This window comes from Phalangium opilio, unplaced genomic scaffold (assembly GCF_054372755.1).
Source record: "Phalangium opilio isolate 3A_F unplaced genomic scaffold, DU_Popi_V2 ptg000041l_1, whole genome shotgun sequence".
In the NCBI taxonomy this organism is placed as follows: domain Eukaryota; kingdom Metazoa; phylum Arthropoda; class Arachnida; order Opiliones; family Phalangiidae; genus Phalangium; species Phalangium opilio.
In genome coordinates this window covers 6,718,437-6,743,261 of record NW_028324165.1, presented here as the reverse complement: position 1 = coordinate 6,743,261, position 24,825 = coordinate 6,718,437, and the positions used below count along the sequence as shown (strand labels likewise).

The window sequence follows — 24,825 nt, the reverse complement described above, 5'->3', positions numbered from 1 at the left end:
ATGAGCCTCCAAAGTAAAGTGTAATGTTAATCCTATGGAGAGTGTTGTTTGTTTACGTTTTGCTTAATTACTCGGCCCCTGTTTGTCGTAGCCCTAAGTTTTTAGTATGGTTAGATGGGGGATAAATAGGACTATAACATACTCAAAGGACATCCCCGTATCTCTAGTAGAACCAGAGTTATGAGCCTCCAAAGTATAGTGTAATGTTAATCCTATGGAGAGGGTTCTTTGTTTACGTTTTGCTTAATTACTCGGCCCCTGTTTGTCGTAGCCCTAAGTTTTTAGTATGGTTAGATGGGGGACAAATTGGCCTATAACATACTCAAAGGACATCCCCGTATCTCTAGTAGAACCAGAGTTACGAGCCTCCAAAGTATAGTGTAATGTTAATCCTATGGAGGGGATGTTTATGAACATTTTGCTTAATTACTCGGCCCCTGTTTGTCGTAGCCCTAAGTTTTTAGTATGGTTGGATGGGGGACAAATAGGACTATAACATACTCAAAGGACATCCCCGTATCTCTAGTAGAACCAGAGTTATGAGCCTCCAAAGTATAGTGTAATGTTAATCCTATGGAGAGGGTTGTTTGTTTACGTTTTGCTTAATTACTCGGCCCCTGTTTGTCGAAGCCCTTAGTTTTTAGTATGGTTAGATTGGGGGCAAATATGACTATTACATAATCAAAGGACATCCCCGTATCTCTAGTAGAACCAGAGTTACGAGCCTCCAAAATATAGTGTAATGTTAATCCTATGGAGGGAATGTTCACGAACATTTTTCTCAATCACTCGGCCCCTGTTTGACGCAAATTTCCCTGATTTCCCTGAATTTTACTAAAAATTCTAAAATTCCCTGAGGTTTTTGTCAACTATTTATTTCCCTAATTTTTCCAGGTTTTCCAGGTTTGTATGAACCCTGTTTGAACAACTTTTTTTACAGAGCTTACAAAGAAGTTTTAAGTGGAATGTTTGAAAAGCTGTGGCCATCTGGCGTTACATTTAATCTCTAACCAAGAATTACACTAATAACATTTGCAAAAAAAACACATCAACTTAAGATGTGTAATGTAATCAAATAATTATTTGTTTGTATATTGGTCTATTGCAAGTTATATTTAATTTATCTATCGTTAACATACTGTTTATAACAATTATCACCACCAGTGCATAAAAAAATGAATTTGACTTACCAGTAATGTTGATATCACGTTAATTTTGGCGTTATAATCACATTTAAGGTCTTTGAACTTCATGTTGAGAATTCATGTTTCCTAGTTAGAAATTTATTCAAGTTTCAGTATAAAAAAGTGTTTCTCCAATATAAATAATTAAGTAATTTATAAATGAAATAATACCATTCTGTATAATTTTAGTATCAGTAGGTCTAGACTACCCACACCTTTTTAAAAATCTACCCAATGTTACCCAACCCTACATGCATGCATTTACCTTGGCATTAATAAAAACAATATGAAATGTCACTATCAACTTAAGCCTAATTGCCATTTGTAATATTCGATGCTGAAAATTTACGTAATGTCAATTAAAATACGGTCTAATTAAACTCTCACTAGGGCCTAATTAGCGTAAAAAAGACATCGGGTCTATCAGGTGCGAAGTTTCAAGCACAGGTTCAACCTGGGTAGCTAGCCTAGCTAGGTAGATGGTAACTTAAGAATGGCCAAGGCTTAGTAAATTTAGGCCTAGGCCCTAAGATAAGAGGGGAGGTCCTGTTTATCTGTATCGAAAATTCGATTTTTTCTCCAATAAAAACCGTTTAAATGTAATTTATTCTTGCACTAATCGATTAGTTTTCTATTCGAGGATGTAATTAACCACGTTCTTAAATTCTTACCTTTTTCCGTAATTTGCATTTGTTAAATAAACGCACATTTTGCAGGAACGAACTCCCTTCCGTCGGGACTCGAGAGATCATCTACGTCGACTACGTAATGTAAGGTCGTTTTGACGTCACGCACGCAGTTCGGTGCTTCTAAAAGCTAGCCATAGCGACAACCACGCCCACTTTTTTTTATTATGCAAATTTCTTTTGGTCTATTTTCTCTACGGTCTGTCTCGTTTTCTTAAGTTTTGATTCCAGATAAAAAGATACAAACGCGATCGGAAGGTTATTGACGCATAATTGAGATTCACCGGACCTTAGACACGCTTGAACGGTCTAATTTTCTGGGTACTTTCTTGGCCATATGCGCGTGAGAGACACTGGCTGCATGCAGAGGGGGGTCAAACAAAAACCGCGTGACAGTCTGACAGGTTGTGTACTATAAAGAGGGGCGCAGACATAAGCATGAACGGAAAAACAGGGCAGAAGTTAGTATACATACATAATCCTATTAGAAAAAATTAAGCCTAAATTCCTATAAAAACTTAAAATTAGATACGGATAAAATTAATAAACATTGAATACAACATTTTATAACCTAAGGGGAGATATCCTTTGTGTACAAAGAAAAATAAATGTCAACCTATTTCAAAATTTAACAAATTTATGTTACACCTGTCATACGGGCGCCGGCGAACTTCAGATAACATTTTATGAAAAAACAAGTTTGCAAGGACAGTAAAATAGTTATTAAAATAATAATAACACAAAAAGATGTGTACATACTTTCAAACTGGGCGCGAAATAAATAAAAACTATATACATATATATTTATATGAGACAAATTAATTAGTACCCTAAGGTAATGTCAAAGGCGCCAAATACAAAACACTATAAGAATCAAATTTATTATAGTTTTGCGAAACACCAAAGAGTAAATAGGGAGTACCCTTCTAGAATTTATACAATTCTTTCATGAATATTGAAGAGCGTACGTTGCAAATACTAGGCGTACGTCATAAACCTTACCTTTGGCTGTTAGCAGCCTTTATTGCTGCAATGTTTTCTTGTTTTTAATTTTAAAAAGCATAGGTGACGTCACAACAGCCCTAACTGAAATAACTTTATAGAGAGTTAAGCAGGGAATCATTAGGGTGCCGAAATTATCCTTAGAGATCCGTTACTGACGTCACGAGCCCGCCCACACATTGAAGTTTCATACTTACTCAGCTAAGATTATAAGAGTTCCTTGGTCACCTCTACAATTAAAAGAAATATCTAGTACTACCATAAGTTCATAAGTATGTTCCATAAGTTTGTCACTAGTTACAAATTGGAGCTTAATAGAGTAATGTCAGTTCGACGTACGCAAACGTCATACCCTTCTATCTCTTAGCTCAGTGTCATCCCCCCTAGCAGGCGCGTACAGTATCCCCTCTTACAAAAGCGCGCCTAGAGGGAGGGATACACAGTCTACTCCCCTCTCTACCGACAACTACTCTATTGTCATGAAGTGACGTAGGTTATAGATTTGAGGTAAAGCGACGCCTGGTGAGGCGCTGTCAAAGGCTTAGTACAGACTAATTGGAAAGATGGACTTCAAAACCGAGTTTAGTTAATTCTCGCGTAGTTCTCTAGCATTACGAAGTATAGGAAGTGTCACACTTATGGAACATATCTTATAAACTTATGGTACTACGCTATACAGAGCTTTCAGATATGATAGTAGTACGTTACACCCTCCCAAGTCTTACCGCTGTTTTGGTAGCCATATAGAGTGCTGTCAGTTGTGACGTCAGATCCAAGGTTAAACGTCACGAGTCTGCCTTTAGCAATGAGCGGCCATGACAGTTACCGTTTTTTCTTTATGGGAAAACAGCATGGGTGACGTCACACCGGCGCTTCTGACAGCACTCAATTGGGTGGTCTCAGCTTCATTCCTGCTTTAAACCCACCAATATGGCGGCGTAAATTATGTCACGAGACTTAGCTCCTCCTCCAACTGAAAGCTCTCTATTATCCATAGGTCTAGTGTGACGTCACTAATGCCACTTATCCACAAATGAAATAGTACAATGCGAATGCAGTTACATCTGAAGGTACAGATATTAAATTTACCTTTCGTTGTAAAAAACAGTTCAATATTGTCGGTAGAATTGAATCAACCCTTGCCAATAGTGAGGGGGTGTGGATACTACACACAAATGTATATAATAATATTTCTTTTAAAAAATAGGTCATTTCCCCAATTTTCAACCTGGCTAATATAAGTTAACATCAAGCTAACATTGCAAAATAAAAAAAAATTTCTCGCAGCGGCTGCGGGGGTTTTTATCTAATATATTTATTTCAGAAAGGATGGTTTTATTAATTTCTTTCTAAGAAAGCCAAGGCTTAGGTAACATAGGCGCCCCAGGAACTTGATTCTTAAATCTAGGAGCACCAATCAAATTACGTTACAGGAAAAAGTCAGCTAGCGGTCTTAGATAATTCGATTTGACAGGTGGAACAATCTTTTGTGGGTTATTGTTATCGGTATAGTTTGATCTCTTTGAGGTCTAAAACGACTTCATTATAGACACTCCCACGAGAAAAGAGAGTGTTTCATTCACCCTTTTATCAAAATTCAAAAAAGGTGTCCCCTTTTATTAAATTAGTATATTTAAGAAGTTAATATTAAATTAAGGAAAGTGACAAACGCACAACGTATGATGGAGAAATTATTACACTATTACAAAATTCGCGCGCCTTTTGTTGTCTCTATAGGTTGAATTGAATTGAACAATTTCGGCCAAATATTACCTCATTTTCATAAAATAATTCTACAATTTTTCGGAGCAAATGGCAATAATATCAAAGGCTAATAGGTTAAAAAGAAAAGTGTACTTCATTGAAGCTTGCTTGCGCCGTGCAATATGAGAAATCCTTTCCCCCATCTACCGTCAGAATAGTATCGACTCGCCCCCCGGCCCATTTTTTATTCTGAGAGAGCGGTTGCTCTCTTAGATAAGACCTCATACTGCGTTTAATGTATAATATGCATAGTAGCAGATGCTAGCTCTAGTACCAAGAATTAACGTTTGGGTCGCCACCATAAAGCACTATTTTCTATAAACCTTGGAACTCAAAGAAAACTCCTTCGTGTAGGGGGTTGAGAAAGGGCGTTTACTGCCAAAGGCTGGGAACTGCGAACGAAGTATACTTTTAGTTTTTATTCTATTTACTTTGGATAATATACCGGTTTGAAGACGAAACGTTTTCATTGTTGTTTCACATTGCCGATAACATAAGCTCTATGGCTGACCCAAAGGGTTAAGTTAATAGTTGTCAGTGTGTTACTAACAGACAGACTAAACTGGGTCTTTCTTATCATAATGTTTCAAATAAAAAATGCAACTTATAATTAATTTTAATTAAAGTCTGGCAACTATAATTGCATAAAATTACCTTAAAAGTAACTTAAAATTAGAAACGTAGACAGACATAAACGCAAAATATAGTAAGATACCTTACAAAAAGCTAATTAATAAAGTCCATAAAATTTAAATATCTTGTCAAAGCAATTTTCTGACTTCTTTCATGGAAACATAATCCTTTAAAGCTTGTATAGTGATCACCAAAGGCACCTAAATAACACAGGCGCCTGTGCTGTAATCTTTTTGCATCATGAGAGTTCAAACTTTAGAGACGGCAATGTATCAAATCTCTTGTATGTCCCGAGACTGAGGGTTGCCTACCCCCCGTTTTTTGGTCGAAAAGGTCTATTTGCCTACAGTTGACCCATATTTCATAGAAAATAAAGACTTCTTTTTGTTTATTGTTGCTTAAAAATAAATAAAAATTACTGTTTGTTCGTAGCTAAAAGGTTTATGAAAAACTTAAAACCCCTTGTTAAAAATCCATTAAGAACTGTTCCTTATTGACATGATAAAACCATGAATTATAGTCAATTCTTTTAAGAATATGCAAGCTTTTAATTTGATCTTTAAGACAAGCTAAAAATCGATTATATTATAGAGCATTCCATTAATTACTTGTAGAGAAACCAACACACAGTTAGGGAGGCCGCACTCTTAGGTTAAGTCCCCCTAGCACCAACCAAGAGGCATCGCCAGACGGAGCCAGAGTTGCCAGATGGGCGGTTTACCGCCCAAATTGGGCTTCTTTTGGATCTATGTAGCGGGAAAAAAATGGTTGGGCGGAAGGCGGGTTTTTGGGCTGGTAAGGTTTCTGCCGGCAGTAAGCGCAATTACGCCGCATTTTTAGCATTGGAAGGTTTACAAAGTTAATTTAGGGATTCTACTCGAAAATCTAATAAAAAATTAACACATTTTTAAGCTAAGATATTTTTGTTAAATAAAAACGAAGTTAATACCGTAGTCTCTGGACAGTGTATCAGGGAAAGTACTGTAACTAAACAAGTTTATGATATTACCATCTATTAAATATGTTTATATTGTAAGTTAATGACCTGGCTTATTGTTAAAAAGACTTTCTGTATTGGGCGGAAATTGGGCACTTTTTTGCAAAAACAAAAATTTTGTTTGGGCGGTAATTTGGGCTGATTTCCGCTTGGGTTGGGCGAGATCTTCAAAACTGATCTGGCAACTCTGGACGGAGCCCGAGTTCACTACACGCGGGACAGGAGGCTAGCCGACTCGCGCTGCTTCTTAGCGCCAGGGAAATAACTGAAGAAGGTGAACTCCCCCGGCCCTATGGTGTTAGCTTCTCTAGTGGTATTAATGGAATGGTCTATAACAGCTAAGCTTAGCGGAGTTTCCCGTTTAAGTAGACACTAAACACTAAATGGTCTTTGGGCTCAACAGTATCAAATATTTCCATGTTGTTGTGGTTGTTTAAGAAACTACGTTTTTAACATTTTTCTAAATTCAATAAAACTGTGCTTAAAGTTAAAATGTTACGGGTTTAGTACATGACGTTTTTTAGTAGGCTTAATGACTAAAGGGGTTCGGCTCCGTCCCAACCTTGATAAAAACTGAAGCAACCCACTTCTAACGAACTTACCCCCAGAATTATCTTATAAACTTATGGTTATGGTATGTTCCATAAGTTTTGTCATGAAATGACGTAGGTGAAACATCGTAGATTCTCGTAAAGCGACATACGCCTGGTGAGGCGCTGTCAAAGGCTTAGTAATGCAGACTAAATAGTAAGATGGACTGCAAAATTAACCGAGTGTAATCAATTCTCGCTTGCCGTTCTCGAACTGTAAGTCTCTAGAATTACGATGTATAGGAAGTGTCATACTTATGGAACATATCTTATGAACTTACGATACAAACTGCAAACAAACAAACAAACCACTTCCATAATTTCATACCATCCATTAGCCATTCATGAGACAATAGAACTTACTATTAATCTTCTCTAATGACCAAACAAAATGTATGCCTAGTAAATAAATTTTTGGCCTCAATAAACAAATACTAAATCAAGAAGCGATATCTAGTTTATTAGGGAGAAGGTATAAGATGCCTGCCTAAGTATTCGCGCGCCATAGTCCCAGTCCCCCTTTCAAAATACAAGGGGGGGGGGGACGTAAAAGGAGGCCGGGCTATTTCGCAGCCTCTCCTCAGTCGGAAAATATGACTGTAATTTTCGTCATTCGCGTCACCGCGCTGACGTGAGTTTTCAAGAACCAAATGAGATGCTGGTTGTAATTTAGAGGCGGGGATTAACTCCGGACCCTATACGTTTGGACTGGAGATAAAGCTGGAAATGTGGCGAATTTATACCTTCTCCCTAATAAACTAGATATCACTTCTTGATATAATAAAAGACAAGACAAATTTTTCCTAATTTTTGTTTTTTATCTCTTTTAATTTGAAATTTTTACAGCAGCTACGAAGATTGTGGAGTTTTTAATCACCCAAGCAAAATATGGGTAAAAAAATCGTCTTTTAATTTTATTTATATTATTCGGATAAGGAATCGTAATTATGAATTTAAAGAGGTAAGAAGAAAATAAGTTTTTATTTTTTGTTGTTGGTTTTTTTTTTCTAAAATTTAAGATTTAGTAGCGTAAGTGGCTTTTCTAACTTTATCAATTATTCGGCACCATTTCAACGCGTATCCTTCTGGATCTTCTAAATAGTACGTCCTATCAGGCTAATTAGCGAAATATAAGTAATTAGGGAAGGTTTAAGACACATTGAATTGATTTAAGAAGAAGATAAAACTTACAGTATGGACAAAGAAGGTTTTAAAGTTCTTTGGTTCAGGTCTAAGTTCCGGAGACCTAAGTTAGTGAATTAAACATTAGACACAAATTAAGATCTAATTAAGAACAACCTCTGTCTCTCTCTCTATTTTTTTCTTAACACTGACGTTGCTAAAAGGAATCATTGTGCCCCAATATATGGAACATATCTTATGAACTTACGCTATTTCAAATAATTTATACCCACCCACCAATGTCCACTTTACAGACCCTTTAATTTACCCCAGTTGTTTCCCCATAAACCAATAATAAAATAGTAGAACGTGCACTCGGCATGTTTATGACTAAGCCACGAACACGCCACGTTTACGCTTAAGCCACGTTCATGACTAAGCCAAGGAACGTGCACTCGGCATGTTTATGACTAAGCCAAGGAACGTGCACTCGGCATGTTTATGACTAAGCCAAGGAACGTGCACTCGCTCGGCATGTTTATGACTAAGCCAAGGAACGTGCACTCGCTCGGCATGTTTATGACTAAGCCAAGGAACGTGCACTCGCTCGGCATGTTTATGACTAAGCCAAGGAACGTGCACTCGGCATGTTTATGACTAAGCCAAGGAACGTGCACTCGGCATGTTTATGACTAAGCCACGAACACGCCATGTTTATGACTAAACCACGAACGCTACACGATCATGACTAAACCACGAACGCTACACGATCATGACTAAACCACGAACGCTACACGATCATGACTAAACCACGAACGCTACACGATCATGACTTAACCACGAACGCTACACGATCATGACTTAACCACGAACGCTACACGATCATGACTTAACCACGAACGCTACACGATCATCACTAAACCACGAACGCTACACGATCATGACTAAACCACGAACGCTACACGATCATGACTAAACCACGAACGCTACACGATCATGACTAAACCACGAACGCGACACGATCATGACTAATACGAACGCGACACGATCATGACTAATACAAACGCGACACGATCATGACTAATACAAACGCGACACGATCATGACTAATACAAACGCGACACGATCATGACTAATACAAACGCGACACGATCATGACTAATACAAACGCTACACGATCATGACTAATACAAACGCTACACGATCATGACTAATACAAACGCGACACGATCATGACTAATACGAACGCGACACGATTACGACTAAACCACGAACGCGACACGTTTATGACTAAGCCAATGCATGGTTTTCCCCATCTTGCAAGTCTCTCCGAGTCATGATTTCAAATTCCCACAAACCCAGTTGAAAAAAAAAAAACAAACTTATAGGTACTCACCAAGGTATTTCGCCTTTCAAAACTTGATTAACGGGATCAACGTAGTACAATCTTGGTCCGGTAGTTAAGAGCAACATTCTTCGTCTCGAAAAAAGTCCCTTCCTTTTATCAACCAATCCTTGTTTCAGGATTAAATTGCCATTGACAAACTTGTGATAGGCGTTTTCTCGCGCTTGTTGCTCCAACCGTTTGGTAAAGTCCTCTTTATTCAAATCCGAAGGAGAGTTCCGTCTCTCTCGCGCCTTTTTATCTTTAATTAATTGCTGAAAATTAGTCGAATTCTCCGGTGACGTCGAGACGACGACGCTCGAAGCGTTTTTATCCTCTTCGTCGTCTTGTAACGCTAATCCCAATAGTCTCGTCATGTGTTTGTCATCCAAACCCGGTTCCAAATGATCGGGAACTTGGTATTGACTGCGTAGTTCTTCGTTGCTCGAAGTTCCGGGTAAATAAGGTAGAATCGTCGGTGGTGTTTCTTTGTGTAAATTATCCCAGTTTGTTCCGTGGAAAAATTTGTGCTCCTTGATAGAGGGGTAACCCGTGGAGTCTGACATTCCGAGACGTTGATTCGGGTCTAAAACCTGCACAGTTAGCGTGCGATTTATAGAAAGACATTAAAACAATAAATTTGAGAAGCAATTTTTTAAAGTTTGGAAATAGATCATAACTTTTGGAAAACCGATTTCCCCGAGTTTTGTAGGCTTTTTCCTTTTTCCCATACATTTCGCAGGATAATTCGCCATACATTTCGCAGGATAATTCCCCATACATTTCGCAGGATAATTCCCCATACATTTCGCAGGATAATTCCCCATACATTTCGCAGGATAATTCCCCATACATTTCGCAGGATAATTCCCCATACATTTCGCAGGATAATTCCCCATACATTTCCCCGAGTTTCGCGGGATAATTCCCCATACCTTTCCCGAGTTTCGCAGGCTTTTTCCCCATACATTTCCCCGAGTTTCGCAGGCTTTTTCCCCATACATTTCCCCGAGTTTCGCAGGATAATTCACCAAACATTTCCCCGATTTTCGTGGGATAACTCCCCATACATTTCCCCGAGTTTCGCAGGATAATTCCCCATACATTTCCCCGAGTTTCGCAGGATAATTCCCCATACATTTCCCCGAGTTTCGCAGAATAATTCCCCATACATTTCCCCGAGTTTCGCGGGATAACTCCCCATACATTTCCCCGAGTTTCGCAGGATAATTCCCCATACATTTCCCCGAGTTTCGCAGGATAATTCCCATACATTTCCCCGAGTTTCGCAGGATAATTCCCATACATTTCCCCGAGTTTCGCAGGATAATTCCCATACATTTCCCCGAGTTTCGCAGGATAATTCCCCATACATTTCCCCGAGTTTCGCAAGCTTTTTCCCCGAGTTTCGCAGGATAATTCCCCATACATTTCCCCGAGTTTCGCAAGCTTTTCCCCGAGTTTCGCAAGCTTTTTCCCCGAGTTTCGCAGGCTTTTTCCCCATACATTTCCCCGAGTTTCGCAAGCTTTTTCCCCGAGTTTCGCAGGCTTTTTCCCCATACATTTCCCCGACTTTCGCAGGATAATTCCCCATACATTTCCCCGAGTTTCGCAGGCTTTTTCCCCATACATCTCTCAGAGTTTCGCAGGTTTGTATAAACCCAGTTCGTTCTCATATATATATATATAATGCTTACCAAAATTTTCTGAACCAGATCTTTGGCGAGGGGAAGAAAACCATCGGGAAATTCGTATTCTAGTTTCATAATTTTTTGGAAGATGAGATATTCGTTGGGAGCTCGGAAAGGAGGGAGTCCAGAAACCATGTGATAGATAATGCATCCTAGCGCCCACAGATCGATACTCTTAGAGGAACTCTTGTCGGTCAGCATTTCGGGAGAGACGTATTGCGCAGTACCGACGAAAGAATTCTTTCGAGTACCTTCTGTAACACGTTCTGAAAGTTACGATTAATACGCTAACAGTATAAACAACCGAAGAAACACTAAATAACAAACCCGTTTCACTATCACCAGTAGGCAAAACTTTAGCCGAACCAAAATCAGTAACTTGTAGATGCATGGCTTCGTTTAGAAGAATATTTTCAGGTTTTAAGTCCCTTTAAACGAATATAAACTGAGAATTAACGCTGGTTCTGAGATAAACAGGCGCGCTAACTGTGGAGAGAGGCTCAGCCTGAGTGGGACGCCAAAAATGAGGAGTAATAGTCGGATTCAATAGAGTTATCTAAGTTATGACGTCAGTGCCTAGGTGAAACGTCACGGGGTATGTAGGGGGGGGGGGTACAGAGGCAACGTTACGTTATAGGAATGGGGGCTTTCACTCCATCCCTCTCTTCTTCAAGGACTAAACAGACCACCATGTAGCTATAACAGAGCTATCTCAGAAGCTTTAGTGTGACGTCACCCATGTTCTACAGCTATCTCAGCAGCTTTAGTGTGACGTCACCCATGTTCTACAGCTATCTCAGCAGCTTTATTGTGGCGTCACCCATGTTCTACAGCTATCTCAGCAGCTTCAGTGTGACGTCACCCATGTTCTACAGCTATCTCAGCAGCTTTATTGTGGCGTCACCCATGTTCTACAGCTATCTCAGCAGCTTTAGTGTGACGTCACCCATGATCTACAGCTATCTCAGCAGCTTTAGTGTGACGTCACCCATGATCTACAGCTATCTCAGCAGCTTTATTGTGACGTCACCCATGTTCTACAGCTATCTCAGCAGCTTCAGTGTGACGTCACCCATGATCTACAGCTATCTCAGTTATGACGTCAGTGCCTAGGTGAAACGTCACGGGCTTAGCTTTGGCAATGGGCGGCCATGTTTGGTACCGCTTTGGTTCTATGGGCAAATAGCATGGGTGACGTCACACTAAGGCTTCTGAGATAGCTCTATTGTAATTGGTTCGTCTGTAACCCTTCTTGACCAATTACCAACGCGTCCGACTATTCCTCCCCCTTTCGTGGCGTCCCACCCAACCTAAGTCGTTCCAACAGTTAGCGCGCCTATTTCTCTCAGATTTCCCATCATCCTTAATTGTTTCTCTAACTACCTGTGAATAATATTCAGTTTATGTAGATGTTCTATGGCTAAAAGAAGTTCGGCTGCGTAGAATTTCGTACACGGTTCATCAAACGAACCAACTTTAATGATGTAAGGCAATAATTCTCCGTATTTTGCATAGTTCATTACAAAGTCTGGGTGATTATTTAATAATAAACGCAAATATTGACACTATTTTTTAAACGGATGTTAAAGGAAAAGTTCAGGTAACATAACATTATAAAAGGAAAATATTAAAGAAAATAATACTAATAACTCTTTTATAATAAGATAATTAGAAATTAATTAGTCTTAAAAACGATGAACACTGCGCCGCCAGTGCTCTAGTGTCGTCTGCTAACCCGAACATCTTAACCCTACAGGATTGGTTGAATTCTTACAGGCTGAGAGAGGTAAGGGTAAGGTAGGGATGAGCAGTCTGGGAAATAGCACACTTCCTCTGGTCCAAAACCAGTTTATTAATTGCTTGGACTAGTTTTTTAATTCAAAAAGTGGGGGTTACTGGTCCTCGGGACCAGTTTATTAATTGCAAATCTATAGGAGAACAAAGGCTGGGACCAGTCCGGAGACCAGTTAATTATTTCGGGGACTAGGGGGTCACTGGTCCCAAGGACTAGTTTAAAAAATATCCTTATTTCCCAGCCTGGGGATGAGAGGTTCGGGCTAGCAGACGCCACTAAACCAATGGCGGCAAAGTAGTCAGTGTTTCTAAAACTAATTAAATTCAAATTTTTTTTTAATTTTTCCTTTTATATTTTGAAAAAGGCTGTTCTTTTAAGGTTTATAATGTTATGTTGCCTGAACTTTTACTTTATAAGCTTGAACAGAAGTAGATTATCCCAAGCAGTTTATTTCATAGATTATGGATAAAATTTTGTTTAAGCTAGATACAGTTTAAACTTGCAAATTACTAAATTTCAAGTCGACATTCTAATAAACCTGTAAACCCCAAAATGATAAAGATCCGAGTCTTTCTAGAGTATATTGCCTTTAAACTGTAACTACAATGAAGCAAACATTGGATACATAATTTTTAGACTAGGAGGGTTAATACAATTTACACCAGGAGACCAGGCTACTCGGTACTATACTATGTCCGCCAAGTACCCTGGCCTCCAGTGGTGAAAATGGTATCAATCCTCCACTTCTAAAAACTATAGATTGCTGTCAGAAGCACCAGTGTGACGTCACCCATGCTGTTTTCCCATAAAGAAAAAACGGTAACTGTCATGGCCACCCATTGCTAAAGGCAGACTCGTGACGTTTAACCTTGGATCTGACGTCACAACTGACAGCACTCTATGGATAAGTGAGTGATAATCTACTTCTGGTAGAAAAATTAAGAAAAATTCTTTACAAAGGCGGTCATTATCTTGGAAAGTGCAATAAAGTTGAATGAAAAATGGACAAGGGTTGCAGTTTAGGATGTTCATTATTTGTTTTTCCCGCATGACAGCTTTTTGCTTCTTTTCTCGAAGTATGTGCCTCTTCTCACAGACTTTAACTAATCACACGATAAATCAAACGTATCTCATTTTTTGCCTTATTTCTCAATCTAAAGTCTTTGAACCCTTTCTTACTGGCATATTCTTTATTCGTGTGTATATCTTTCGCTAGATAAACCATAGAAAAGGATCCCTCTCCAATAAGTTTCCCAAATATGAAATCTTTAGCACATTTTTTCTGTGATGGTTGCGGCGTTGTCGAAGATGTTTGAGTGTTTACTTCAGTACTGTCAGCTACCACAGTCGAACCAACAGGCATTTTATTATTACTCATTCTCAGATAAAACGCAACCGTTTGGATTCTCAAAGGTGGCCGTTGATCCTGAAGATTTATAAATGTCTGACAAAACGTAGAAATTTCAAATTTACACTTTGTCATGATGATTAAGCAAAATATGAAGAAACTTTGTATGTAACATTTTCAAAAAAAATACATTCTTAAATAATCAAAGAAAAAATACATAACATTCAAGTGCGAATGTACTTTGAATTTGCACGATTATAATAATGGTCTTATCTAAATATAGAAGTATATGAAGTGTCTAGACAATCCCAGACGGGATGGGCTTAGAAAAAGGAGTAAACAACCTGAAGGACACTACAGACAATAGGCTTAGGCCTAATTTACGACTTACGTCAAAATTAAGTTAACTACGCTGTTAAAAATTTTATTAAAATATACTAACAACTCACCCTGCTGTTATTCAATCCATTTTTTGATGTAAATCCTTACACATCGCCAAAATAACGACAATATTCATCGCGAAAATACGACACTTCAAAGACAAACCGACACTATAGGCAATGCATTAGACCTAGCCGTATTTTTACGCTGCCTCGTTTCATTCATAGAAATGTCAATCCACTCCACAGACGGGGAAAAATTTTAAAGGCGTTGGCGCAAATTTTGCTGTCTCAGATTGCCTATAGGCCCGCGCAGTTTAAAATCAATACAAATATTTTTTTTTACGATTTCTAGGGACGACCCCTTGAAAATAATACTGCGTTCAGGCTCGTCTATCGTATCAAGCAGTTACCTTCATTTAACGCATAACTGGTTACTTTGTTGAAATCGGTTAGTAATCCTGACTGGATAAAAGTTCCATTTGTGGAGACGCTATCGACATCTAGCGGTCAATAGAGGAAATAAACCTCCTACGCTACACCATAGCCCACTCGATCACGCAAGCTACGCTACACGAAAGCCAATAGGAATCCAAGAAACTTTATGGCGGGAAAATTTGGATTCTGCTATTTCAAAATAAAGTTAGGCTTAACAAAAAGTGAATCAATTATGGAAATAGAAGCCCTAAACATAATAACGATTTCTAGGAACAACCCCTTGAAAATAATACTGCGTTCAGGCTCTTTAACGTACTTTATGGCTGGAAAATTTCGATTCTGCCTGGTCTGATTTCAAAATAAAGTTAGGCTTAACAAAAAGTGAATAAATTATGGAAATTTCAGTTCTAAACGTAATAACGACTTTAAAATTGATTTTAAACTTGATATGCAATTAAAATCTAAGAAAATTAGGCCTATACAAAAATAAACCCACAAACCAAGGTTTTAAACGTGTTTATGATATAAAAACTCTCTTTCTTTTGAAATAACGTTATTTTTATTCACACAAATATAAAACCGATTAAAAATCTTTGTTTTTAGACGCAATCACTTGGCTTATGCACGAAAAAAATGACATTTATGAAGCTTTCTGAACGCATAAAACTTTTTTACTTTTGTTTCTTAGTTTCTAACATTTTTTAAAAAGCTTCCAAAGCCGACTTTAGCTTGCCAACAATTATCTAAATTATATACTTTTGTATCCTTTATTTCCTTTGTGAATTATTCTTAGTTTTTGTTTCTTAAATATATCTTTTGTTGCATCACAAAAAGGTCTCATTTAAATTTTATCCAACCCCCCCCCCCTTCCCCTAAACGTAATTATGGACTGCCACTGATTATTAGTGTTAATTGAGTTAACCCCCACCCCAGGAATATAACTAAACACTTAAATATTGAAACTAACTAAGTAACCAAGAACTACTTGGTTTTTGAAATAAAGATTTAAAGATTTAAGGGTTGTTTTTAAAGAGCAAGTGACAAATTTTCCCTGATTTCCTCCGATAGATGGTGCTAGTGGGTGACGTATTGAGGGGTCATTCCTAAAGAAACATCACACACTTGCTCTTTAATAATTACCTTTAAGGATTGAAACGTGAAAATAACTTGATAACCAAAGTTAATTAACTGTAAAAAAATTACCATATGTAACTATTGTTACTTGTTTTATAGTTTTCCCAGTTAAATATTTCAGTGAAAAAAAAAAAAAATAAAAAATAATAATAATAATAGTATTTTGGTTTTAAAACTTGTATTTGTTTGTTTGTTTATAGTACGGATTTACCATGATTTTTTTCTCACTTTTATTTTAAGGTTTTGTTTGTTTGTTTTTTTTGTATTAAGTGCGTTTTGTATTTTATTTAAACTTCCTTTGAATTCGTCGAGAGCCGAGGCAAAAATTATCGTAATTCATAAAAATTAATTTGTACCCCAAAAACAATATTTTGGTAAATAAATTAGTGATGGCTGATATCGATACCAAAGTTTTACTAGAACCGATAAAAATATTTTAAACTCGGCCAGCTAACCGATTATTTAAGCCAATGAAACCGATATCGCCTGATAACAAACCAATATGGACCTAGTATCAACAGATATAGAACGATTATGAAGTAATATAGATCGATTATGAATCGATACACAGATCGATTATGAACCGATACACAGATCGATTATGAACCGATACACAGATCGATTATGAACCGATACACAGATCGATTGTAAACCGATACACAGATCGATTATAAACCGATACATAGATCGATTATAAACCGATACATAGATCGATTATAAACCGATACATAGATCGATTATAAACCGATACATAGATCGATTATGAACCGATACATAGATCGATTATGAACCGATACATAGATCGATTATGAACCGATACATAGATCGATTATGAACCGATACATAGATCGATTATGAACCGATACATAGACCGATTATTAACCGATACAGAGACCGATTATTAACCGATATACATCGACCGATTATTAACCGATATACATCGACCGATTATGAACCGAGATACAGACCGATTATGAACCGATATAGAGACCGATTATGAACCGATATACAGACCGATTAATAAACCGATACACAGACCGATTAATAAACCGATATACAGACCGATGATTAACCGATATACAGACCGATTATTAACCGATATACGGACCGATTATGAACCGATATAGAGACCGATTATGAACCGATATAGAGACCGATTATGAACCGATATAGAGACCGATTATGAACCGATATAGAGACCGATTATGAACCGATATAGAGACCGATTATTAAACGATTTAGAGACCGATTACTAATAACGATTTAAAGACCGATTACTAACCGATATATCAGTAAAATAGCCTCTAACCGATAAATCAGTTAATGTGTCATATCAGTCACAGATACCATATAGGTTTGCGCCCATCACTAAAATTAATGAACCGCTACAAAGATACACTGAATATTGTTATTTAAAATATAAATAAACAAACGTGAATTATATATATATTTATATATATAAAAAAAACTAAAGCAAATGATTGATCAAGAACGAAGAAAGTTAAGTTAAGAAGCTTGGTTTCTTTTTTTTTTTTGTTGAGAGTCTGTTTGTTTTGTTGTTAAAAGTTCTGGCACAAGAACAAATTTTTTGTTGGTTTGTTTTTAAGTTTTTTTTTTGTTTTTCGTTTGAAATGTTTTTATTTTCTAGCGATAGTCAGTAGTTTTACTGTTTCAGGCAAATGAGACAAGAAAAAAATTTACAAAATTTTAAAAGTGGAAAATACGAAGGAAGAATGAATTGGACAAACAGCAACCATTCATAGATTGATAAAATAAATTATGTATGTCAATAAGAAAACAAAAATAAATTGTATTTTATGTAAAAATTTCGGAAATAAGCTCTTCAAAAAGTGTCAAGAGGTGAAGCTGCTGATCGGCAAGAGGTTCTTATAAAAATACTATAACTTTAGTGGTACATTTCATCCAGGAAATCATATGGGACTTACAAGGTTACCGCCCCCTTTTCGAAGAATGATTTTGTCAAGGCCACCCACATTGAATGTCAGCCACTAACAAAAGTCACGTGTGGCTTACTGACAGTGACAAGTTATGGCAGAGCCCCCAGAAATACCTCTCATAAACCCCCTATAAGCCCTTAAGTTTTCTTAAGGTCATATTTTATGTCAGGGTTCATTATAACAATAATCCTTGATTTTAAGCATGGAAGAATTAGAAATGGAAAGGATAATGCATAGCGGGACCACTATATAGAGTATCTCATTAGCAAATAGCATGGGTGACGTAGCGGGGGTTTCAAAATTAAGCTGCCCAGGGATATTAGATGTTTTAAGAGTGTTGAGCAGCTTGAGCCTTTCCACGTACATTCCGACGCGCCTGCAACAGAGGTCTATTTTAACGGGAGTCTTAAGACGCGCGGCATCTTGTTTATCCCATTTCAAGGACAAACTGAAGTGGTATTCCAAGTATTCCTCCCCCATTTTTTTGCATCCCACCGGACCTAAGTCGTTCCACAGTTAGAGCGCCTATTTCTTTCAGATTTCCAATCCTCCTCCCATCAATTCATCCTTGATTTGGCCTTGAATGGTACCAAAAACTAGAAACCGGGTAGATCCTATTGCACATAACAAGAAGCTATCACAATTTTCCTCTCCCTTCGAATTCCTCTTAAAACGTCTAATATCCCTGGGCTACCCTTACATCCCTTTCTTCCATGTTACAAGTTTGCCCTTCCTCTAAGGCTTGCCAATATGGTGAAGATGAGAGATAATGTGTTAAGGGTAAGAGACGGAGATCACAGCTGAGCACTACAAACCAACTCTATTTAAAAATTTCCTGGGTCTTATATGGATTCTTGTTGTGAAACCTTATATAAAATGAGATGACTTTTGCATGTTTGGTTCATGATGAAAAGTTAACACTTTATCATTTTATCAATCTTAATCGATTAAAAAGTGGCCATTTCATTCCCCATTAAAGGGATACTTAAGTGTTTGTTCTTAAACACACCAAAGTATTTTTACATTGTACAGAAATTCTCAGATTAATTAAACTATATTGCTCGTCAAGATGAAAATTTCAATGAGTCAGATGATTTGATTTAAATTTAAAAATACCATAATTCTCTCAATCCACCTTATGGGTATGACAAGGCTTAACGCGAGTTTTTTGAACTGACACACCTGCGCCAAAGTGATGCGTCGTCTGCTTCAGAGTCAAAACATTTCAATAATATTATGGGCTCAGATGCATAGTTTTTCTTTTACCCACATTTGAAAGCAGTTTGGGAAACAAATATCACACTTCCTTTGGTCCTCGGGACCAGTTTATTAATTGCTAATCTATAGAAGAACTAAAGGGGGACCAGTCCAGAGACCAGTTTATAATTTAGGACACTAGGGGCAGTCTGGGAAATATCACACTTCCTTTGGTCCTTGGGACCAGTTTATTAAATGCAAATCTATAGAAAAACTAAAGAGGGACCAGTTCAGAGACCAGTTTATAATTTAGGACACTAGGGGGCAGTCTGGGAAATATCACACTTCCTTTGGTCCTTGGGACCAGTTTATTAATTGCTTGGACTAGGTTTTAAATTCGAGAAGTGGGGCTTACTGGTCCTCAGGACCAGTTTAATAATTGCAAATCTATAGGAGAACAAAGGCTGGGACCAGTCCAGAGACCAGTTAATTATTTCGGGGACTAGGGGGGTCACTGGTCCCAAGGACTAGTTTAAAAAATATCCTTATTTCCCAGACTGCTAGGGGGCAGTCTGGGAAATATCACACTTCCTTTGGTCCTCGGGACCAGTTTATTAATTGCAAATCTATAATAGAACTAAAGGTTGACCAGTCCAGAGACTAGTTTATAATTTAGGACACTAGGGGGCAGTCTGGGAAATATTACACTTCCTTTGGTACTTGGGACCAGTTTATTAATTGCAAATCTATAGAAAAACTAAAGTGGGACCAATACAGAGACAATTTATTGTTTAGGACACTAGGGGGAGTAAGTAAAAACAGGCACATTAAGCCTTGGTAGGCGCATTAAGCCTTGGCAGGCGCATTAAGCCTTGGCAGGCGCATTAAGCCTTGGCAGGCGCATTAAGCCTTGGCAGGCGCATTAAGCCTTGGCAGGCGCATTAAGCCTTGGCAGGCGCATTAAGCCTTGGCAGACGCATTAAGCCTTGGCAGACGCATCGGGAATAAGGTGGATTAAAATAATTCTTGGGGGCTTTTGGAACATTTAATTGGACTGTCTAATCTTATTATTATTATTATTATTATTATAATAATCTAACCACATCTGTTAAGTATCGGTTTTAAGTATCCCTTTAAAAAATAAAGGTTAATATCTTACCCCATTAATCAGAAAGAAAGAAAGAAAGAAAATAATAATTTAACGGGTTTTCAATTCATTTCACATTCGAGCTGCTTTCTGTTGTATCACCTTTGATGATAATGATGGTTTTTTTTTATTAAATTTTTTTATTAAAGTTAAATTAAAAATATTTTAACTTTTTAATACAAAAAGTTAATTACGAATTACTTAATTTACCTTAGCACGATCTGTAGGTTCCACGTCTCTATCAAAAGAATTGGAACTTGAGCCGCCTAACTGGTATTCCCTCGAAACAACGCACAAAAACTCCGAATGATCTTGGTTTCCATAGTTATAAGATGAACCAATATTTATGAGCTGAATATTAAAGTTATTTAAGTTAAACACTGATCTAAATAAGGGTTTAAATATATTAAATAATATGACTTTAACAGGGTTCATACAACTTTTGGAAAACCAATTTCCCTGAGATTTTCAGGTTTTCCCTCATATACTTCCCTGAATTTTCCAGGTTTTTCCCGTATATGAAGTATTCCATGGAGCAAATGTTAACGAAGGAGGGGGGGGGGGCAATATGACTATAACATACTCAAAGGACATCCCCGTATCTCTAGTAGAACCAGAGTTATGAGCCTCCAAAGTATAGTGTAATGTTAATCCTATGGAGGGTATGTTTACGAACATTTTGCTTAATTACTCGGCCCCTGTTTGACGTAACCCCACGTTTTTAGTATCGTTGGATGGGGGACAAATAGGACTATAACGTACTCAAAGGATATCCCTGTATCTCTAATATAACCAGAGTTATGAGCCTCCAAAGTATAGTGTAATGCTATTCCTATGGAGGGGACTATGTTTGTGAACATTTTGCTTAATTACTCGGCCACTGCTTGTCGTAGCCCTATGTTTTTAGTATGGTTGGATGGGGGATAAATTGGACTATGACATACTCAAAGGACATCCCCGTATCTCTAATAGAACCAGAGTTTTGAGCCTCCAAAGTATAGTGTAATGTTAATCCTATGGAGGGGGCTATGTTTGTTTACGTTTTGCTTAATATCTCGGCCCCTGTTTGTCGTAGCCCTAAGTTTTTAGTATGGTTGGATGGGGGACAAATTGAACTTTAACATAATCAGAGGACATCCCTGTATCTCTAGTGGAACCAGAGTTATGAGCCTCCAAAGTATAGTGTAATGTTAATTCTGTGGGGGGAATGTTCACGAACATTTTGCTTAATTACACGGCCCCTGTTTGACGCAAATTTCCCTGAATTCCCTGAATTTACTAAAAATTATAAATTTCCCTGAATTTACTAAAAATTATAAATTTCCCTGAATTTACTAAAAATTATAAATTTCCCTGAATTTACTAAAAATTATAAATTTCCCTGAATTTACTAAAAATTATAAATTTCCCTGAATTTACTAAAAATTATAAATTTCCCTGAATTTACTAAAAATTATAAATTTCCCTGAATTTACTAAAAATTATAAATTTCCCTGAGGTTTTTGTCAACTATTTTTTTCCCCCTGATTTTTCCCGGTTTTCCAGGTTTTTATGAACCCTGTTTAAATAATATAACGTTTAACAACTAACTTGTTCAAACTTCCATCCGTCAGACATGGTAGAAACAAGATGCGTTAATTCATCTTCCGAACATTGAAGGACTCTGTAAACGTGTTTTTTTGAATCTCGGACCATCTTATTATTACGCTGTTGAATTCTTTCCCTGACTAGTTTAATGAGCTCCGTTATATTGTAAAACTCGGCTTCCTCCAGCACTCCTACATTTTTATTTTTAAATATTAAATATTATCGACCCCGAGCTCAGTGAGTCAGTTGACGTTACGAACGGGGGTTCGTTTACCTTCTTCAGCTAGATCCTTATTAATAACAAGCTTTCCATGACGTAAATAATTCAATATTGGACCAAAATAGGTAGGATCTCTGTCAATTAAGTAGGCCCCTGATTCGTCCTTTAATTTAAAATTAAAATGATTAAAAAGATAATAATCGTAAGGTGGTTACTTTCCGATAAAATTAAGATATGGGTTACTTTATCTGAATTGAGATCGGGATCATTTTGGCAGAGTCGATAAAGAAAGGACTTGGGATCTCTGCAGAGTGTCGTTCTAGTTGTAAGGAAGTAAGATCCTCCAACATTGAGCCTAACCCATTGCTTATTTCGCGTTCCAGTGCTGATTTTTTTACTAGCAGAGAGTCCCATTCCCGTAGCATCATTACATTGCGCTTCTTTCATGTCGTTACAGTCGTTTTCCGTAGCCATATTATTACTTAATTATTGACAATAGATTCTTTCTTTTCGTAATTAATTAATTAATTCACCAAAAACGTTTATACGAACATGTCAAAATTAAATTAAGCACTTTTTCATTCACAATGACACAAAAAACGAAGATAAACAAATCACGTTAAGCCTTGGTCACTTGTCTTTTTAAACACCGCGAAATACGAAAAATTATAAAACCTGCAAACTATCGAGTACATTTATAGTTAAATTAAGAAACAGCGCAAATTTGCAAACCATAATTATGCAAAAATTAACATAAAGATAACGAAAAAAGGGTTAATTTTCCAATAAAACCTTTCAGTCTTTTTTGCACAAACAGCACTTTTTGACCCGATTTAGGCTTAAGTCCGAAGCGACCAATCACAACCGTCATACCATCTGCACTCAAAATTTGACGGCAAAGACATGATTGGCAGATCGGAAGCACGTGTCATAAGCAAAGGAGGGATAGGGTAGACCGGTAAAAGATATCCATGGAGTATTTTTACTAGAGTTAAAATGAAATTTCTTTAAAACCACTTATAGCCTAATTAGGCCTCTTATAATACTGCTCCATGGTGGCAGAGTAGCCGTGCCATCTGGTGGAGTAATTAGTGAAATTCGTGATCCGGTGCCCTTCAGGGATTTTGGTGGCGATTTCGGGTTGTTAGTAAATAATTTATTAAAGTTCTAATTGTAATTAAGAAATGGCGGCGAAAAGAATTTCCCGATCGGCAATTGATTGGGCTGCCTTTGCTGAGAGAGTTCCTCCGAGTCAGAAGCAAAACTTCCTCTCTTTTAAATCGAAATCGGACACCTATTTACGAAAGTAAGACCAAGGCTTAGAAAAATTTTGTGTGACCTCTTCCAGAAGTTTGATTTACAGGGTCAGATTCCTCTAATGCCCCATTATTTAATTCAACGCATTAATTATCTTTTTAGGGTTCTAGGCTACCCAGAAACGGCTCCAGCAATCGATTGGCAATTCTATAAATCCAAAATTGCAATTCCTGGACTGGTTGATGAATTCCAGAAACAATATTCTGCAATAAGCATCCCTTATCCTAAGGACACCCAATCATCCCTGGTTGATCAGCAAAAGAAAGAAGCTGTAATTAATTATAATTTACACAAATAACTTCATTTTCCACAGAGTTAATGTTAACACCTTGATTTTAGGAACAAGAAATCGCCAAATTTTGTGCTGATTCCGATAAAAGAATTGAGGAATACAAAGCCCAGGTATGGAGACAACCATTTCTGTAATACGTTAACTTTATTTAAAATGTTTGTAGCTGGCCATTCTGGATGCAATGTTGCCTGTTGAGGAAATGACATTGGAGGAATACTTTACCGCATTCCCTGAGCAAGGTTTCAATCCCGATAAACCAACTTTCTGGCCCCATGATGAGATCCCACCAGAAGGTTTTATCGCTCCCAAAGAACCAGCCGATGCTGCTCATTAATTATAATTAAAATATGGGAACTTAATAAATTTGTTGTTAGAAAATATTAATGTATGAAAATGATGCTAAAATAATAAAATTAAGAATAAAAATTCAAGTGTTATAATTTTTATTAAACATTTACTCAAAAACGCAAAACTATTTCTACAAATATATATTCTGTAAAATATTTTGATACTGCAATCATTCTGTTCAAGACAAGAGTGGACAGTTGGTTGCCCCTTTGACCTTATATTTTTTTCTTATAGCAACTTACTTTAGAGGTATCATAAGTTCATAAGATATGTTCCATAAGTTCACCACTGGTTACAAACTGGAGCTTGTTATGAAGTGACAGGTGAAACTTCATAGATGCTATCAAAGGCTTAGTACAAACTGCAAACATGGATAAAGAATGCGCGTGAGGAAATTTGTTTTCATGCTATAGGATCGGCAACTCCCTATCTCGAACGACAGCTTATTCTGTATACACTCTGTTACAACATCGGTTGTCAGCACGCGTAAAACTAGGTCTCTATTTAACGTAGCTTTGTGCGTGCTGACAAGAGACAAAAAACTTCAGGATCTTCAGGATTTAAAGTATCCGCGAGTTTTGTAGCTCGAGTGCACGGACCTCTAGGCCTTC

At 37.3% G+C, this 24,825-nt stretch overlaps 4 protein-coding genes and 1 long non-coding RNA gene across 8 annotated transcripts in view; 2 read left to right on the top strand and 3 right to left on the bottom strand.

Moving 5' to 3' along the window:
* The window catches only part of Mrtf (Myocardin-related transcription factor), a 45,062-nt gene extending 42,784 nt beyond the window's left edge, over positions 1–2,278 (bottom strand). Inside the window, exons 1-2 of the mRNA XM_089835437.1 lie at positions 1,856–2,278; positions 1,191–1,271 (exon numbers count right to left, since the gene is read on the bottom strand). The gene's annotated coding sequence lies outside the window, so the exon portion shown is untranslated. The remainder of the gene's footprint in view (positions 1–1,190; positions 1,272–1,855) is intronic.
* A 5,375-nt stretch (positions 2,279–7,653) lies between these two features.
* Pdk1 (Phosphoinositide-dependent kinase 1) lies at positions 7,654–14,808 on the bottom strand. 3 transcript variants are annotated; one of them, XM_089835442.1, is made up of 9 exons: positions 14,639–14,808; positions 14,028–14,292; positions 13,805–13,951; positions 12,437–12,581; positions 11,381–11,481; positions 11,060–11,319; positions 9,375–9,955; positions 8,048–8,102; positions 7,654–7,972 (listed from the first exon to the last, which is right to left on the bottom strand). In XM_089835442.1, exons 2-9 carry the CDS (start codon positions 14,224–14,226, stop codon positions 7,871–7,873), a joined length of 1,590 nt encoding a protein of 529 aa, XP_089691568.1. In that variant the 5' UTR covers positions 14,227–14,292; positions 14,639–14,808; the 3' UTR covers positions 7,654–7,870. The 3 variants fall into 3 exon arrangements, with proteins under 3 accessions (XP_089691568.1, XP_089691567.1, XP_089691569.1); XM_089835441.1 differs by having other exon boundaries at positions 14,646–14,808; XM_089835443.1 differs by having other exon boundaries at positions 11,060–11,307; positions 14,646–14,804.
* Positions 14,809–14,882: 74 nt separating this feature from the next.
* On the top strand, positions 14,883–15,870 carry LOC149679652 (uncharacterized). The gene is made up of 2 exons (XR_016365855.1): positions 14,883–15,218; positions 15,285–15,870. It is a non-coding gene; the product is annotated as an uncharacterized LOC149679652 (long non-coding RNA).
* inc (BTB/POZ domain-containing protein inc) lies at positions 15,551–23,118 on the bottom strand. Of its 2 annotated transcripts, XM_089835449.1 has the most exons (6): positions 22,501–23,117; positions 22,312–22,420; positions 22,041–22,228; positions 20,661–20,801; positions 20,463–20,552; positions 15,551–17,814 (listed from the first exon to the last, which is right to left on the bottom strand). In XM_089835449.1, the coding sequence occupies exons 1-5, from the start codon at positions 22,729–22,731 to the stop codon at positions 20,523–20,525; spliced, it is 699 nt and encodes a 232-aa protein (XP_089691575.1). In that variant the 5' UTR covers positions 22,732–23,117; the 3' UTR covers positions 15,551–17,814; positions 20,463–20,522. The 2 variants fall into 2 exon arrangements, with proteins under 2 accessions (XP_089691575.1, XP_089691576.1); XM_089835450.1 differs by lacking the exon at positions 20,463–20,552 and having other exon boundaries at positions 22,501–23,118.
* A 222-nt stretch (positions 23,119–23,340) lies between these two features.
* On the top strand, positions 23,341–24,297 carry LOC149679650 (ATP synthase subunit d, mitochondrial-like). The gene is made up of 4 exons (XM_089835451.1): positions 23,341–23,563; positions 23,677–23,845; positions 23,914–23,976; positions 24,030–24,297. The coding sequence occupies exons 1-4, from the start codon at positions 23,442–23,444 to the stop codon at positions 24,198–24,200; spliced, it is 525 nt and encodes a 174-aa protein (XP_089691577.1). The 5' UTR covers positions 23,341–23,441; the 3' UTR covers positions 24,201–24,297.
* Positions 24,298–24,825: the final 528 nt, after the last annotated feature.